The sequence below is a fragment of the Symsagittifera roscoffensis genome, chromosome 10 (genome assembly GCF_963678635.1).
Source record: "Symsagittifera roscoffensis chromosome 10, txSymRosc1.1, whole genome shotgun sequence".
NCBI lineage: Eukaryota > Metazoa > Xenacoelomorpha > Acoela > Convolutidae > Symsagittifera > Symsagittifera roscoffensis.
In genome coordinates this window covers 8,630,178-8,647,326 of record NC_087071.1, presented here as the reverse complement: position 1 = coordinate 8,647,326, position 17,149 = coordinate 8,630,178, and the positions used below count along the sequence as shown (strand labels likewise).

Here is a 17,149-nt window from a genome sequence, read left to right as displayed (position 1 = left end):
ATCAATTATGTTCACACATAATTGGCGTGCGTCACTTCAGAAATTTTGTAGACTCAAAGTTTTACTCATTCAGTTTTTGGCAGTAGCGTTATCGGTCATTTTTTTGCTTGCATATCCGAAGTGCAACTTCGCCTCCGTGTTGAAAGTCGCACGACGTGAAATTTTTTTAATCATTAAATGAAGTTTATATCCTTTATATCCATCCTCAGGTATGCAATTGAAGGGCATTGACGAAGTGTATAAAACAGAAAAAAGGGTCACTGTATTCAATTGGGTTTACTTTCAAATACTAGATACAATCGGCCAACTTTTGAAGCATGAAATATATTTAACAGCTGCGGTATTGGATATGTATCTATGTCTTGCCTAAATAAATTGTCACTCCTTGAACTTTTTCTTTCAAATTTATTGATTTAAAAAAAAAAAAATTTAAACCATCGCATAGCAGTTTTTTATCCTACCCATGATTTATTTTTGTTTACGAATGACTTAATAAAAATATATTTTCAGCAATGACTGAGGAGTTTCCTTCTTTTTAAAATCAAGCTCGTCATATCATTGCCTCTTTTCTAAGCAAAAAAAAATCGGCATTTTGCCATACGTTTGTTGAAGTTGAACTAATTAATTGCGTACTGAATGCTCTTGTGGATAGAAGCTAATAAAGCTCTTGTGAGACGTTCTTTTCTTTTCAGTGTCAATAGAATCTATTGTTGTTTTTTTGCTCTTGATTAATTTTGAGAATTAATTATAGCGGTAAAAGGGACGGCTAAATAATCATTGGCAGCATCATTTTTTGAAGAGTTTCAGCTATGTAAAGAGAATGCGTCAGCTGAATCTTTTGTGGACAATCTAAATGATGTGCGAGGTGAAACTTGTCAAAAAACTTCGTTCTTATGAATAAAGCGATTTTCACTTCATGTGAGATACTTTGTTAGTTTTTTCTTCCAGCTAAATTAGAGATAAAAAAATCTAAAGTCTGCTTATTATATTAGATATTAAGTGTGAATGAACGTAGCGAAGACACGGTGGCTTTCAACAGTGCTGAAGTACAACATTTTCAAAACTGTAAATGTGTTCAACAGTCTCAAACATTGATCATTTTTGGGAATTTTTGTGAATTGTAGGCAGTTTTGCATGAATACTCTTTTGTTTTGGAGCGCTTTCGAGAAGAGCATGTGACAGTTTGCTGAGTTAAATGTTTGTTCAGGAAATTGGATGACGTCGCGCTTGTGGAACTTTCGTTTGCCATTTTTGTCTTTTCAACTTCCGCCCCTTGTATATAATTACTTGTCAGTGATTTGGGTTGAGTAAGAACAGTATTCAAAATAATTTTCGATTTTGTTGAACAAATTTTTGATGTTCGGCACGGCTGTACATCGGCTCTGTTGTACTGCCCTGAAGACACTTACATAGCTCGTGATATTTTTTTTCAGGAAAATGTCTAAAAATTTGATCACGCTCAAGTTTGAATTTTAGAGTTTTAACTTTTGATTCCTCTTAACTTGCGAGAGCAAGTGACTTGTAATCGGGAACTACACTTTTTTCCCCGTTAAGAACTTATATTAAAAATTGAAGACATGCGTGCAATTATTGCAGTTGCTTTCACGTGTGCAGGCTGACATGCTCTATTTCAAATAAATTACCTCTTATTTCATTTTAGGTAGTAGACAATTTTTTAAATTTTTTTTTCAGAGTAGTGGTTTTCGTCCTAATTTCTGTCGGCTGCTTCTTCGGTCTTTTTTTTCCAAATGCAGTTTTGATAATCCAGAACGGTTTTCAAGCAGTTTTTTTTTCAAAGCTTGGGTTTTTTCAAAAGGTTTTTTCTATAATTAGAATTGCTCACAGTTTGTAAATTTACAAACTCTGATTTTGAATATTTTAAAAAAAAAATTTTCCAGCTTTGTTTCAATAAATGGGCTTCATTTTTTTCTATTTCTATATCTTGTAATGCGCCGTTTTTTTGTATCGCAAGTGTTGCGAAGCTCCGCCTCGGCTCTGTGTTTGAAGTTCAATTCGAATTAAGTTGCAGAAAGAAGCCATTTGACCTTGGAAAAAAACTGTCGATCTGTGACGATCAAGCACAACACCAGACAGACACCCATCTCTCAATGTCAAACTTTACCCATATATATATCTTCATTTTCAAACATAATTAATAATTTGGTAGGGTCAAATAAAACCGTAGAACAAGGCATGGGGTTTTTCGATCTTCGTGATCAGAAGCATTTCGTTGCTATAGAACTTCGATATCTGCTGTTACAGCAAAGAGTCTACTGAGAATGCTGAGTAGGTCTTCAACAGGAAATGGAATTTCAGGCACCTGCCTTTGCGCTTTTAAACTGAATAATTACAAAATATGTCGCCTAATTTAAGTACTTTCTGATCTTCGATTTTAGTAAACAAGTAGCAAATGTGTGCGTTTTATTAAGTTGTGGGACTCGCTTTCAAGTTTTGAAAAGTGGTCAAGTGAAATCTCATATCCTGTGTGCAAAAAATGAGAAAGGGTAAGTAATATCTGTTTCTGTTTTGAAGTTTTTCACCGAGAATCGGCCTCATATGTTGGAATGTTCAATGAGAAAACCACTGCTTATCGTTTTAACCTTGATTTGTAAAAAGTTTTCAATAAAAAAAATTAGATAACCGCCTTGTTGTTGCGTTGCACGTTTTTGCAGCCAGTTCACGCGAATTAGATTTTTTCTCTCCTTAGAAGGCACTTGATTTGAAAAAATACCGCCTTTGAGTCTTTTTCTTGGTTTTGAGTAATTTATTTGACCTTAAATGAGATGGCGCTAAAAACTGAAAATCTGGAATAATTTGATGAATTGAATTGCGGCTTCAAAGGAAGCTGCGCTTGAGCTCATCCGTAACTGAGACGCACACAAATTCATCCGAAAAAAACAGCACCATGCATTCTCAGTTGATATTTTCTGCAACAAGCAACCCTGTCTTGTTTTGAATTAGCTTTAAGATTAAGATGTTTTGCTACAACACTTCTTTTGTTTGCTTTTCGATTGTTTTTCTGAAATTGAATCTTTCAATAAATTTTTAATTTTTTAAGAGTTGATGAACGTAGTTCAGACTCTTACATAGGTCATGATTATTTATTGTTTTTTTTTTAGAAAAAGTATTAAAATTTGTTCAGGCTCATTTTTTTTTGCTTTTGATTTTCGACGCTATCGATCAGCAAACTTATAGAAGCCACGAAAAACGCGATCGATTTCTAGTTTCGGAAGTGGAATTTAATTTTCAGAATTCCCAGCGAAAGAAAAAATTTTATGATCCAGTTTTCTCAAATTGTGTTGATTTTATAAATTCAAAAAGCTTTAGGGCTGGTTTTTGTGAAAATGCAATATTGAGAAATGTATAAAAAAAATCAAGTCAGTCTTGCGTTCATTGACTCTTTTCCAACTGTCTATTGGCTATGTTTTTTTTTTCATTGCGGCTAGATTATTTTCGTCTCTTTTTCTATTCGCTAGCATGCAATGATTCTCCTCTGTATTATAACTATAACGATAATAAAGAGAAGCGAAGCTTCGCAACGCTTGCGATACACATAAAAAAAACATTGCAAGGTTACGGGAATAGAAAAGGTAATGGAAGACGCAAAGTCCAAAAACGTATTCGAAAAGAAAGTAAAAGTGTCGAAAAAACAACATCTACATAAATTTCATACGTTTTTCTTGAATGATGTTCAGTTGAAGAAAATATAGTGTTAAAATTTTGAGCTATCAAGTTTTGAAACGGTCGGTGTACGCCCCATCTCACGTTAGAAACACCAAATTAAGAGTTTAATTGTTCCCTTGAAATTACGCAATTTAAGTTGATATAACTTCAGCCGAAACTATGTTAGCGAAAAATGTGCGGTTGGGGCTCGAAGGCACGCGCTTTTTCACTAGATATGTTGGGGACGAGGTCTGGAAGCTATTGAGATCTCATATTACAGCAAGGTCAATTTCCTGCAGATTTGTCAGTTTTTTACCGAAAAAAAGTTTTTTTTCTGAAGAAATTCGTACCGATTACAATACAGCTGGTCTCACTAGCAAAATAGTAATAATAATAATAATAATAGTTAAAACAATGTACGCAAATTTTAAGCTAAATAATCAGTTTAATTTTGGTAGCGGTAGTGAAGTGGTTACGTCTCCGCCTCTCAATCGAAAGGACGGATGTTCGAGGCCCACCAGAATCCGTGCTCGTTGCTTGAGGGTGAGGCAACATTTCCCAGCACAGAAAAATAGCCATAAAAATTGCATTCAAATCTTAACCTCGGGCAAACAGCGGTTTTCCATGAGAGCTGAACAGCTCGTAAGTTGGTCCTTTACCTTGTGGATAAATCGTCTTAACTAACTAATTCGCTCTTCTAGCTTTACTTTGGTCTAAATTGTTCTGAAAAACAAAATTTTCCTGGCCACTTTTTTGTAGGCACTGGTGACAAAGTTTTTTGAAATTTCACGACTGAAAGTGAGTTTAAGTTTAAGCTTTTCGAAAGTTGATCATCTTGCGCTGCAAAGTTGTGCGTTAATAAGTTCACGCAATTTTGGTTGGTAAAAATTCACTCAAGGTAAAAAAAATGTTTTTTTTTTTTGTTTCAGCCGTGCGTGAAAACCGAAAACGAGGCGGCTGCAAACGTAGGAAAAAATTACCAACCACTTGTAGCAGCTCATCCAGTGGAAATTGCTCCGTCATTAAAACAGGTTAGCTATTAGAGTAATCAAGCTGATTAAATGTATCAGTTCACAGTTACTTTTATAATTTAATTTGATTTTAATTCGGATATTTTTTAGTACTATTGGGGTGAAAATAGTTAAATAAAAGTTAGAAAATAATAATAATAATTTGCTATTAATTGCCCTTTCAGGTACAGCAGGTGGCTGGGGGATTGGTAGTTTATTGTCATCTGAAATGAGGTTCAAACTGGGGTCTCGGAACTTCAATTTGATGACCAACAGTCCTATATGTCACAATGGTGAGCAAAATAACATTTCTTGAGCGTTTCAATCATTTCCGCATATCTGCAGATCGATCAAAAAAATATATATTCCCTCTTAGCGCTTGCTTATTTTTTGTTACTCTTGCGATTGGCAAGCGTTATAAAATTGTGTAAATCATGAACGGGGCGGATTTAGGGAGGCCGGGGCGACGCCCCCTCTCAGGGAATCGATCCCTTGCCAACCCAAAGTGCCCATTTTGTACTATTTTGAGATATCCATTTTTTTGGCAACGGACCCTAAAAATTTTCTAAAAGCGCCTTCAGTGCCAATATATACTAATTTTGAGGGGGGGGGGGGGGGGGGGGGCTCGAAAAAATCCTAGATCCGCCCCTGAATCATGAACTGGGGTGTAGCGACTTGCATGCGTGCCGCTTAGCATGTGCAATTAAAACAGTTCCATACTTTGATGGAACAAACTCAATTCTAGTGCTAAAAGCGCATGCTAAGCGGCACGCATGCTAGTAGGCAGGTCCTCATCATGAACAAATACGATCTTTTCTTAGATGTTCGAATAAGGGGCTTATCCATTTCTTCGAAGTCGTTCCTACGAGGAGCCGGATGCTATTGGAAGCCCTCCAACCGGTGAAATAACATTTGGGGAAGTTTTAAGCTGGTATAAAAGTTTTTCTAATTATTTTTGTATGAAGATGTATTTTTTGCAGACTATGGCGCCCCCTCTCCTTCTTATTCCATCACAACGGGGGACACAGGAGGACTGATAATTCCCTCTCCTTCTCAACCCAGCTGTAACACTGCCACTTTCAGCCTTCCAGGAAACTACCTACATTCTACTGCTACGTCTCCAGATGGTTCAAATTTGATCAGTGCTTGCGTGGAAGCATACACGAAGTTCCTTGTTCCAGCTGCCCTGACGGTAAATTCATGAAGTGTTTTTAGATTTCCATTGCCAAACTGAATTGTTTGTAATGAAAAATCTCTTAACTATATCCCCCTTTTGCAAAAGGGGGAGATCGTTATTAGGTATAAAATTGTCATATGGTAAATCGCTGATTAATTGCTTAATAGGGGAGATATTCGTTACTAGGAACCCGAGGGGGGATCTTGTTAAAGAGATCTGTTTTAACTTTGAAAATGGGAAGCAACTATCTAAATGGTACTGTTCTTTTAAGAAGTAGCAAGGACCACAAAGAATCAAGGCGGAATGGGAGATCATATTGAAATTTTTACTTCGTGATTTGAATTGCTTCAAAAAGTTAATTAATTACTTTCATGTTTTTAATAGTGAATGAAGAATTCAGGTGTAAATCATTGGTTAAATCTTACTTGCGATCTTGCGAGCGAAGTGTATTGGTACGAACCTTCTTTTTTTTCTAACTAACTCGCAAATAAAAGTGTTCATCACGCTCTGTAGCATTGAAAGTGTCATAGCACGTGTTCTCTGCTTTATTTGTGGCTAGTGTTTGTGATTTATTAAGCGTCAGTGACTGAGTGATTAGGCGTTGGAGACTCATAGTCTCTTGGTCGTAGATCGACTGCGAGACGTAGTCGAATTTTTGTTATTTTGAGGCTTATATCGACTTTTTCTTGTTGATCTATATAGAGCTGCTTTTTGCCGTGAGCTCGCTAGTGTTTGCGAAGTGCAGCTTTGTCTCTGTATATATTTTTCACTACGTTTCAAAGGTCTTTTCTAGTTTTACACTGCTGCTGTGGCAGTTATTCTTAGAAAAGAGCATTTTTTTCACGGTTCCACTTTTTCTAATTCGAATAAATTAGTGGTGAGATGATTTCAAAAACATAACTGATGGAGTTATTACGCTTGCGATTAGCAAACATTATCAAACTGGAATATAGACCTTTTTCTAATTAAGAGTAATGAACGCAGTGAAGACTCTTATGTAGGTCTTGCTAATTTTTTGTTTCAGGAAAAAGTCTTAAAATATTGGTGCACTTAGGTATAATGCACTTTTTGAGTTCAATTGAAATTCATCTGCTGAAAGTGACATAAATAGCTTTCTTCAAATACGAACGTGGAAATGGCGCAAAAAAAACGTGAACGATTTCTAGTTTCGAAAGTGGAATTTATTTTTAAGATTTCCCAGCGGAATAATAACTTTACCAATAGATCCAGTTTTCTCAAGTTGGGTTCATGTTATCAAAAAAGCGCCGATCATAAATTGTTCCAGAAATCCAAGGAGTTTGAAGGGCATCTATTTTTCTGAAATTCGAAAGTTGAGATTTTTTAAGAAAGTCTTTTTTTGTTTTTGCGTTCAATACTCTTTTTCCAATCCTCGATTGGCTATGTTTAACAATTCCTTTAACAAAATCAGTTGAATCACTTGACATGTTTTTCACCTGGCATGCTCTTCAGCTGATATTCTCAATTTCACCAAAATTCAAAATTAACTACTGTCTAGGTACTAGTTACTACAGGGTAGTTCAAGAGGGACTTGAAATTTTACATAATACGTTTTTTTTTTCGGCTCAACTGGTTCCTGTGCAAATATTGTCGGCCTTGTTTCCGCTTCGTACTTTTTTTCCGGTTGCTAATTTGACTTTCAAGTGTGTTGCTTGGCATGTTTGTCTAGAGTTCCTGTTTGATGAAAACAGGTTCTTAGACAAGCAACGCTTGTGGTCTAGTATGAACTTTCTTTTTTTTTCCAACCTAAGTCGCAAATATTTTTACGACGCAAATATTATTCCGACTAAATGTGTTCATTTAGAAATTTTTCATTTTGATCAATAACCAGCTATTAAGTACGGCCAATGCTAAGTATATAAACATGGATTAGTATATTACAAATAGCTATTTAGCTTCAAAACAAGAGGGTTCGAACCTGGACATGGTCGGACGTTTTTAGTGAACTTTTTCGTATACTAATTAAAATCCGTCCGCTCTATAAATTGAGGCATGTAACTTGGTAATTTCTTTTTCAAGTTGACTGTACAGCTAATGCGTCATAATTGGCTTGCATCACTTTTAGCAATTATGTAGACTAAGTTCGCCTCCAGAATCGGTTATGCCCAATTTTTTTGCTTAAAAAGTTATAGCCCTCGGAATAGTCTTTGTTTTTGATTTCTGATTTTTTTACCGTTTGTTGAATCTTCAAATCTTTCTTAAAAACTGATCTCCCAAACCAGATGTTGTGGATTGTATGGAGATAACGGGTAGTGAGAAGCTCCCCTGCATTAGCGGTGCCACTCACAATTTTGTACACAAAAAGTTGTCGTCCTCGGAAAAGTCAATTTTTTTTAGCTTTCCAAATCTTTATGAATTTAACGAAAAAGACCCTTCTGTACGAGATTTTGGTTGCAATCCAAAGAACGGGTTGTGGGAAGCTCCTTTGGTATTATACAAAAAAATATGGCCCTCGGAAATTTTTTGACCTTTTTTTTTACTTTTCTCGAGAACTACCGGCCAAATCTAGGTTTTTGCGTTCAATCGAAATAACAGATTGGATGAATCTCTTCTACATGCGGCTACGGCCAATTTTTTAAAAACGAAGTTATGATTCTTGGAAATGTCAACTCTCTAAGTTGACCGTTTTTGGTCTTTTCTCGATAAATATCCTGCCAAAACTGATATCATAGGTTGAATTGACACAACAGGTTGTTGGAAGCCTAAATTTAAAATTTTATAAGCCCAGTTTCTTTTAGAAAAAAGTTTTGAAAATTGGACCGTTTTTTGGTAGTTTTTTTTTGCTCGACTCGAAAGTTACTTGCCAATTCTCAGAATACACAATTTTGGTAATTTTCCCTACTTTACCGGCCACGACCTGCGTTTAGCAGGAAAATAATTACTGATTTTTGATTTTGATTATTTAATAGAATCTTTTTTTTATATAAATTACCCTATCAAATCTAAGATGAAAATTTCAATCGAAAGGAGCAGTTGCGCGAGTTTTTCCTGCAGAAGCGGCTACTCCTTATTTTTTTTGCTAAAATAAAGGCTAGGTTTTTGGGAAAATTCTAGAATTTCACTCATCTCACTTATTTTTACAGAGAAACAACTAAGCTTTTGGGCAGAGCCTAACTTTTTGAAGTTACGGGTTTTATCCCGCATCATTATAAAAAAGTCAAAAATTATCAAATACGTACCTCCAGCTTTAGCTGAGCCCTGAGTGTTTTTCATCGAGATTTTTGTTCCACCTAGAATTTTTTTTTTTCATTTTTTTTACTGTTTTGACTCCGCTTTGCCTATAAAAGCTGAAAGCTGATATGGCGCGAAAAAACGTGATCGATTTCTAGTTACGATAGTGGAATTTAGTTATTAGATTTCCCAGTGGAAGAAAAGTTTTTTTTTCCCAGAAATACCGTTTTCTCTAATTTGGTTTGTTTTATCCAAAAAAGCCAATTAATAACTGCTCTTGGCTATATATTTGCTGGTTTGAAATTCGGAAGTATTTTTTTTCTGTTTCTTTGCTTTGCGTTCTTTGCTTTACTGTTTGTTGGTTATGTTTGATTACTTTTAAATCACAATGATTTTGTCTTATCCTTAAGCTACTCCGCTTTCGGCGCACCCCTGTCTGGGGAGACTAATGTAGTGTCATTCGCAGCTGTATAGACGGCATGTCGGCTCCATCATTCAAAGACGGCATTTCTAGTTGATTTTAAACTAATTAAGTTGGTTTTCAACTATCAAGTTTCGTTAGCGCTTTTTTATCCCACTTTTTGGTGCGTCGATTTTCATGTTTTTTCGAGCGCTGTTTTTGAAAAGAATTATGAGAATTTTTCTACGTTCAAATTTTTTAACGAGAATTCAAACGGTATTTTCTAACGTTTTTTTTTTACTTTCTTGCGTATATTGACTTTTTCCACTTGTCTGTTGCCTATGTTTTTTGGATTGAGAAACTGATTTAAATATGAGAAAACGGATTCAATTTTCTCAAATAGGGTAATTGAATGTATCAAATTAACGTGTCCGCCAAAAAAATCTTGACTTTCAGAGAGTTCTTTAATATATTTTTGTTCCGAACAGCGAAAATGGGGAGGAACTTCGTCTTCGGGTGTTTGATTTTTCTTTTTTTAATACTCAATCAGGTACCACGAACAATCATAAGAGTATGTTGAGTGATATATCTTATTAAAGCTCTTTCAGTCGTGGTTCTGATAGTTTTCTCATCAAAATAACATTTATTTGAAAAAAAAAATTAATTTTTACGAATGTGGTCGGAATATTCTGCGCTACTTGCTCAGCAACTGACTATCCTTGTTTTTCTTTAAAATGCTTTGGATATTGTTTTGTCTTGTTCTTTTTCCGTAACTCTTTTCTTACTGTGTCTGATGTCTATGTTTTTGATTTGAGAGGTGTTTCAGAATAAGGACTCTACTTCTTCCAACTGCTTCGTGACCCCTGAAGGTCAAATGGTGACCCCATTCCAAAATCTACCCTACGCGGACTGCAATGTTCTGTGGACCAGATCTGTTTTGGGAAATGTGAACGGGATACCTGTACGTGCATTAAAAAAGAGGAAGATGATTTATTTATTTCTCCAATTTGTTAAATAATAAGCAAGTTTAAGACAGATTAAATAACAGAAGTAATTTTAACATCAATATAATATGAGCATCTTGAAGAGGTCTGACAACTGGCATTTATAAATTCCCACTCATTGTCTACCCATGAATCAATAGACAGCAAAATTTATTTTTTTAAAAGAATATTTCCAATAAAGTTTCTATAAGTTGAGCCAAATTAGGCGTGATCTTAAAATTAGAAGCATTCAGATGATATCAGCTGATGCATAGCTTATCAATCCAGAGGTATTGCTTTAGTCACATGGTTATTCAGCTTGATTATTGGAGAGTGAATAAATCAGCCGAAGTATAAACCAACCGAAAATGCGCGGAGTATGTAAGCCAAGCAAGAAATTGCATCATATGAATGAATTTGCATAACTTTCGTTACTGTTATATAATTGTTTCATAACTATTATATAACACTTACGTATGGTCCGCTGGTTTTTATAACACCGATTATTGATGCTAAGCGGTAATGCTCTACGCCAATTGGTTATTGGTGCTAAACGAGCTCAGTAAGTATGTCATATAGCTGAAATTTTTTAGCGTTCGTTCAATTAGCCGGAGCTTGTTACAGTACGAGGTATTTTTAACAAATAAGTTCACAGATTTCTTTGCTCAGTGGATTGAAACAGCATCCGTTATATCTGCTTGATAAAATAGGTTTTATTGGGGCATATATTGTGGTCAAGTTTGCATGTGATAGCCATGATTTTGTAGCGTAGTCGGTTTTGGGCTGTATTCCAGTTGTATGTATCGTGGAACCAACGACTTGATGCCCTTTTAAGTGTCAATGGACAAAGTGTAGACACTTATTTAAGTCGAGTTCGTTTTCCCCTTTTTTCACAAAAATTTCTGTTGCATTTGCTCAAATTTGATTTTCTCGTGGCTTGGTTTTTGATTTCAAATTCCATTGCCGAAAAGAAGGCGGATACCCAAAGTGCAAAAAAATGTGATTGATTTTGTTTTCTGAAAGCCTCTGCAGGTCTCGAATCCGCTGGAAGTTAAGTTCACTAGAAGTATTTTGAGTATGGTTGCCTTTTAAAAATCTGTTGTATTTGAAATTTGCGTTTTATCTTTGTTGTGCAATTACCAATTCCTTTTTGGTAATTTTCTTTCTTATGAATACGAGATTGAAGTGATTTTCACTTATTAAGGCTGGGTACTAGTAACTACTGCATGCTATATCTAGAACTCAAACTATTGTATGTATAATTATAGAATTTTGATATTAAATTTCTACTGATGGGTTTTCGGCTGTCGACATAAGCTCTGCCGCTTTAGTTTTCAAATTACGCAATCTACTTTTAATACGCTTCTGATATGTATCGTGGTATGTATTTGGGCGTAACATGAAATTTTCCCAACGTTCTTCTATGAAGAAAATTTTAAAGAGTAATGAACGTAAACTTATTAAATAGTCTCAGACGAAATGGATCGAGTCACCCGATAACCGGCTGGAACTGGAAGAAAAAATACAAGTTTAAGTTTCTTCGATTCTGCCTACAAAAAAAACAAAAAACTTCCCCTCCCGGGGATCGAACCGCGATTAACCGCTTGACACCCGAGGATAACGCAAGACGTTACTAGTAGACCACCGGGCCGCTTTCCAAACTACACTTTCGTTGGCCATTATCGCTCAATTACAAATTGGCTTAATTAATAACCTGTCAAAATCAATTTAATCTGTCGCTTTGTTGCAATACCAATTTCAATTCCGCCTTTTTACCGCGCATCAGAAATTTGTATCTTTAGACTGCAATGCCCGGCCCAAGCAGCGCGCGGGGCTTACCAACAAAGGATTATTATCCGACCATCAGTGAACTAGTTTTGGCGATTGACGACGATATTAACAGATTGTTATCTAGTTTACCAAAAGATAGTTTGAAATGCCTGGTCAGGGCGAGTGTTTCCCAACTGAAAGTTTCTTGGAACAAGGAAGCTGCGATGGCTGACGATCTCAAATCTCTCTCCTCGGGCATCTCAGACCTGACATCCAGCCTTCCCAAAATGGAGAAAACTATGAACGAAAATTGTCATTCCATTTACTCTGATGTGGTAAAACTCTAAGTCGGTTGAAAGCATACCTGTTAATCTCGCAACTCCGCCAACAGCGAGTATTCCCAAGCGCCATATGGACGAGTCAGCAACCGTTCCTCACCAACTACGCATTCACGGCATTGAAGAGTTTCCCAATAAATCTCCCGCTAAATTAATTGACTGTGAACATACTGCTGTCTCGGCAGTTTTCGATCACTTATCAGAAACACCACAAATCAGCGATCTTGTACGCCTAGGCAAGCTCAACAAGGCAGACCCCGCACCCTTCTCGTGACACTGAACAGTGTCTACGGTGTTCGAAAAATCCTCGCCAAATCTTCACACCTGAGAAGCTTCGGCTCAGCAAGGCCAACCGTGAGCAAGAGAATGCGTGCCTGTACAAGCGTCGGGAGCTGCTGTTAAGTGGAACCAATTCTTGACGTCTCAAATTGCGGTCTTTAAAGCTGTTTCTTGACGACAACCCAGTCAATCTGAGTGATGTTAAACTTGATGATAATAATATTGGCAGCAGAACCGATTGACTACAGTCCCTGCAAGTTCTGGTTTTTAACGTTCGCAGTCTTAGCTCAATTGACAGAAGCACTTCTTTCGCAAAGTCCGTTATTTTATCCATGCCACACATTCTCTACCTGTCTGAAACCTGGTTAACGTCCGATTTTAATGACGCCGAATGTCAATTACCTCAGTTTTGTTTAAATCGCAGTGAACGACCGGCACACAACGGAGTTTCCAAGCATGGTGGTGTTCTCATTAGTATAGCCAGCTTTCTTCTGCATTCCCCATTAAGGTTTAACGTAAATGATACTATGGACGTAATAGCTTGTCGAGTTACCCTCACAAGCTTCTCTTTGCTCTTGGTTTGCATTACAATCCTCATGCTAATAGCTCGTATCGATGGAGCTTAGATAAATGGGAATCTATCTTTTCAGAACTCACGAGAGTTAAATATCCTCTAGACTTTATCTTGATTATTGGTGATGCCAACCTGCCTGGAATTGATTGGGACACACTCAGTTCTGACGATGCTTATGAATCGCATATCGTTAGGCTTCTCGGCAGATTCAACCTGTTGCATGTAGTTGATTTCAACACAACGTCTTCGAAGTTGTTAGACGTGGTTGCTGTCTCCTCTCCAGACGCTATCATTTCAGTGAGCATTGATGATACTGTCCTTAGTTCCTATCCGTTTTCTGATCATTATCCCATCTCTATCGCAATTTCCGTGTCAGAAAAAGATCCCCTTTTAACACCTATGCTGCGCTTCAGCTTTGCACATGCCGACTATGCTAGTCTCTCCGCCTTGATATCCGAGTTTCCTCTCGTTGGAAAGTGCTGGACGAATCCGAATGTGTTGCTGGAGGAATGGCATGTATGGTTGCGTGCACCACTGATGTTACGCTGTATTCCTTTCAAGACGTCGCACCGAGTTACTTTGCCTCCCTGGGTTTCACCAAAATCGTCCCACCTGATGAAGAAACTGAAAAATTTAAAGACGAAAGGCGCCGTTAAACCATCCGGTACCATATTTCAGAAGATACAGAACTCAGAAGCAGTTTTGTCAAATGCTCTTGAAACTGACAAAGCCGATTATGAATCCAAACTTGTTGAAGGCAGGAGCACTAAGCATCTTTTTAAATATTTGAAGTCGCCGAACAGTTGCTCGCTAATTCCAGCTAAGATTCACTGGGGCAACCAGACTGCTGAGAGCGCAACTTATCAATGCGAACTATTCAATTATTTCAACTCCGTGTTTTCACCGGCGTCAACGCGCCCTGAAGCTCCTAGTAATCCTGTTCTAACCGACTACGACATTTCCCCGTTCAAAATAAACCAAAATCTCGTGGGACTGGATGTTAGGAAGTCACGTGGCCCCGACCAACTCCCGGCTGTTCTTTTCAAAGAAGTACCTGAACTTTCACTGTCTCTATCAAAACTCTTCTATAAAATACAACAATAATGTGTATTTCCGGACGAGTGGAAAGTTGGAAAGATGAGCCCTCTTTTCAAAAAAGGATCAAAAGCAGATGTAACCAACTATCGACCCATTACATTGTTGAACATCTGATCTAAAGTGTTCGAGAACTGCTATTTGATTCATTATTTGCTTTTGTGTACGATCGCATTCCTCCGTGTCAATTTGGCTTCCAGAAGCGGAAATCGCCTGTATTACAACTTTTGACCTTCATTGACAACATCTATAAAGGCGTGTTGAACACTGACATTGTTTTTGAAACAGTGTATATAGACTTCTCAAAAGCCTTTGACAAATTCAATCACAGTATTTTTATCCAGAAGCTTCAGCATCTTGGCGTAGGAGGAAGTCTGCTGAAAATAATCAAGAGTTATCTATCTGGTCGGAAGCAATATGTTCAGATAGGCGAAGCAACATCCGGCCGGTTTCCTGTAAGTCACTAGTGGAGTTCCCCAAGGATCCATCCTTGGTCCTATTTTATTTCTAATCTACGTGATCGGCTTGTTGTCTCTACCCTTCTTATTCGCTGATGATACCAAGTTATTGTCAATTCGAGATAAAAGCTTCACTTCACTTCTCCAACAAGATCTACGACTCTTGGAAACGTGGTGCGACTTGGACGATATGGTTTTCAACATGGATAAGTGTCACCTCCTCTCCTTCACGAAAAGCTGCCCCAGCTCTCTGATTTTGTATAACGAAAAACTGAAAACTGTCTCGTCCGAAAAAGACTTCGGAATTATCATTTCGACCAGCTTGAAGTGGAGCGAGCATATCACATATATCTGCGGCAAATCCAATCGAGTGCTCTCAATGTTAGAGAGAAATTCTGCTAGACGTCTCCACTGGCACCAAAGATTGAACATGTACAAATCGATGGTACTTCCCATTCTTTCTTATGGCTGTTGCGTCCTGGAGTCCATCAAAAGCCGACATGAAAAGTCTCGAACAGGTGCAACATAGAGCGACTGACTGGATCTTAGGATATCCTGAGTTGAACTACAAGCAGCCTCTCTATGCTCTCAATATTCTTCCTTTATCCATATATTTCCAGATCAGTGACCTCCTGATGCTCTCCAAACTTCTGAGCAGAAAATACAATGTGTCACTAAATAACCACCTGACTCCCTATATTCAAAATTACACGACAAGAAATTCAGAAAAGCCGATATTCAAACTACCAGATCTGAAGCTCGAGACCGGCTGTGGTAACTTTTGGTATAGGACGCCGCGATTATTTAACAAACTTCAATCCTACGTAAATGTTCTCGACGACGTGGGCCTCAAGAAAAGACTCGTTGCTTTTTTCTGGAGCTGGTTTGACACAAACTTTGATATAGACAAACCATGTACTTGGATTTTCGCTTGCGGCTGCGTAAACTGCCGGGGAAACTCATCCTCATGTTTTTATAATTTTTTTTGGGTTAACGCCCTTCGAAAAGCTGCCCCAGCTCTCTGATTTTGTATAACGAAAAACTGAAAACTCCCGGCTGTTCTTTTCAAAGAAGTACCTGAACTTTCACACTCTCTATCAAAACTCTTCTATAAAATACAACAATAATGTGTATTTCCGGACGAGTGGAAAGTTGGAAAGATGACGCCTCTTTTCAAAAAAGGATCAAAAGCAGATGTAACCAACTATCGACCCATTACATTGTTGAACATCTGATCTAAAGTGTTCGAGAACTGCTATTTGATTCATTATTTGCTTTTGTGTACGATCGCATTCCTCCGTGTCAATTTGGCTTCCAGAAGCGGAAATCGCCTGTATTACAACTTTTGACCTTCATTGACAACATCTATAAAGGCGTGTTGAACACTGACATTGTTTTTGAAACAGTGTATATAGACTTCTCAAAAGCCTTTGACAAATTCAATCACAGTATTTTTATCCAGAAGCTTCAGCATCTTGGCGTAGGAGGAAGTCTGCTGAAAATAATCAAGAGTTATCTATCTGGTCGGAAGCAATATGTTCAGATAGGCGAAGCAACATCCGGTTTCCTGTAAGTCACTAGTGGAGTTCCCCAAGGATCCATCCTTGGTCCTATTTTATTTCTAATCTACGTGATCGACATAACCGATGGCTTGTTGTCTCTACCCTTCTTATTCGCTGATGATACCAAGTTATTGTCAATTCGAGATAAAAGCTGCACTTCACTTCTCCAACAAGATCTACGACTCTTGGAAACGTGGTGCGACTTGGACGATATGGTTTTCAACATGGATAAGTGTCACCTCCTCTCCTTCACGAAAAGCTGCCCCAGCTCTCTGATTTTGTATAACGAAAAACTGAAAACTGTCTCGTCCGAAAAAGACTTCGGAATTATCATTTCGACCAGCTTGAAGTGGAGCGAGCATATCACATATATCTGCGGCAAATCCAATCGAGTGCTCTCAATGTTAGAGAGAAATTCTGCTAGACGTCTCCACTGGCACCAAAGATTGAACATGTACAAATCGATGGTACTTCCCATTCTTTCTTATGGCTGTTGCGTCCTGGAGTCCATCAAAAGCCGACATGAAAAGTCTCGAACAGGTGCAACATAGAGCGACTGACTGGATCTTAGGATATCCTGAGTTGAACTACAAGCAGCCTCTCTATGCTCTCAATATTCTTCCTTTATCCATATATTTCCAGATCAGTGAC

General features: G+C 37.5%; 2 protein-coding genes across 2 annotated transcripts in view; one reads left to right on the top strand and one right to left on the bottom strand.

Moving 5' to 3' along the window:
• The window catches only part of LOC134855191 (uncharacterized), a 623,579-nt gene that overhangs the window by 402,785 nt on the left and 203,645 nt on the right, over positions 1-17,149 (bottom strand). The gene's annotated exons all lie outside the window — the stretch shown is intronic.
• LOC134855632 (uncharacterized) overlaps positions 1-17,149 on the top strand; it is a 40,564-nt gene that overhangs the window by 9,937 nt on the left and 13,478 nt on the right. Inside the window, exons 4-7 of the mRNA XM_063872190.1 lie at positions 4,593-4,694; positions 4,859-4,966; positions 5,654-5,865; positions 10,266-10,400. Coding sequence (XP_063728260.1) covers positions 4,593-4,694; positions 4,859-4,966; positions 5,654-5,865; positions 10,266-10,400 — 557 coding nt within the window. The remainder of the gene's footprint in view (positions 1-4,592; positions 4,695-4,858; positions 4,967-5,653; positions 5,866-10,265; positions 10,401-17,149) is intronic.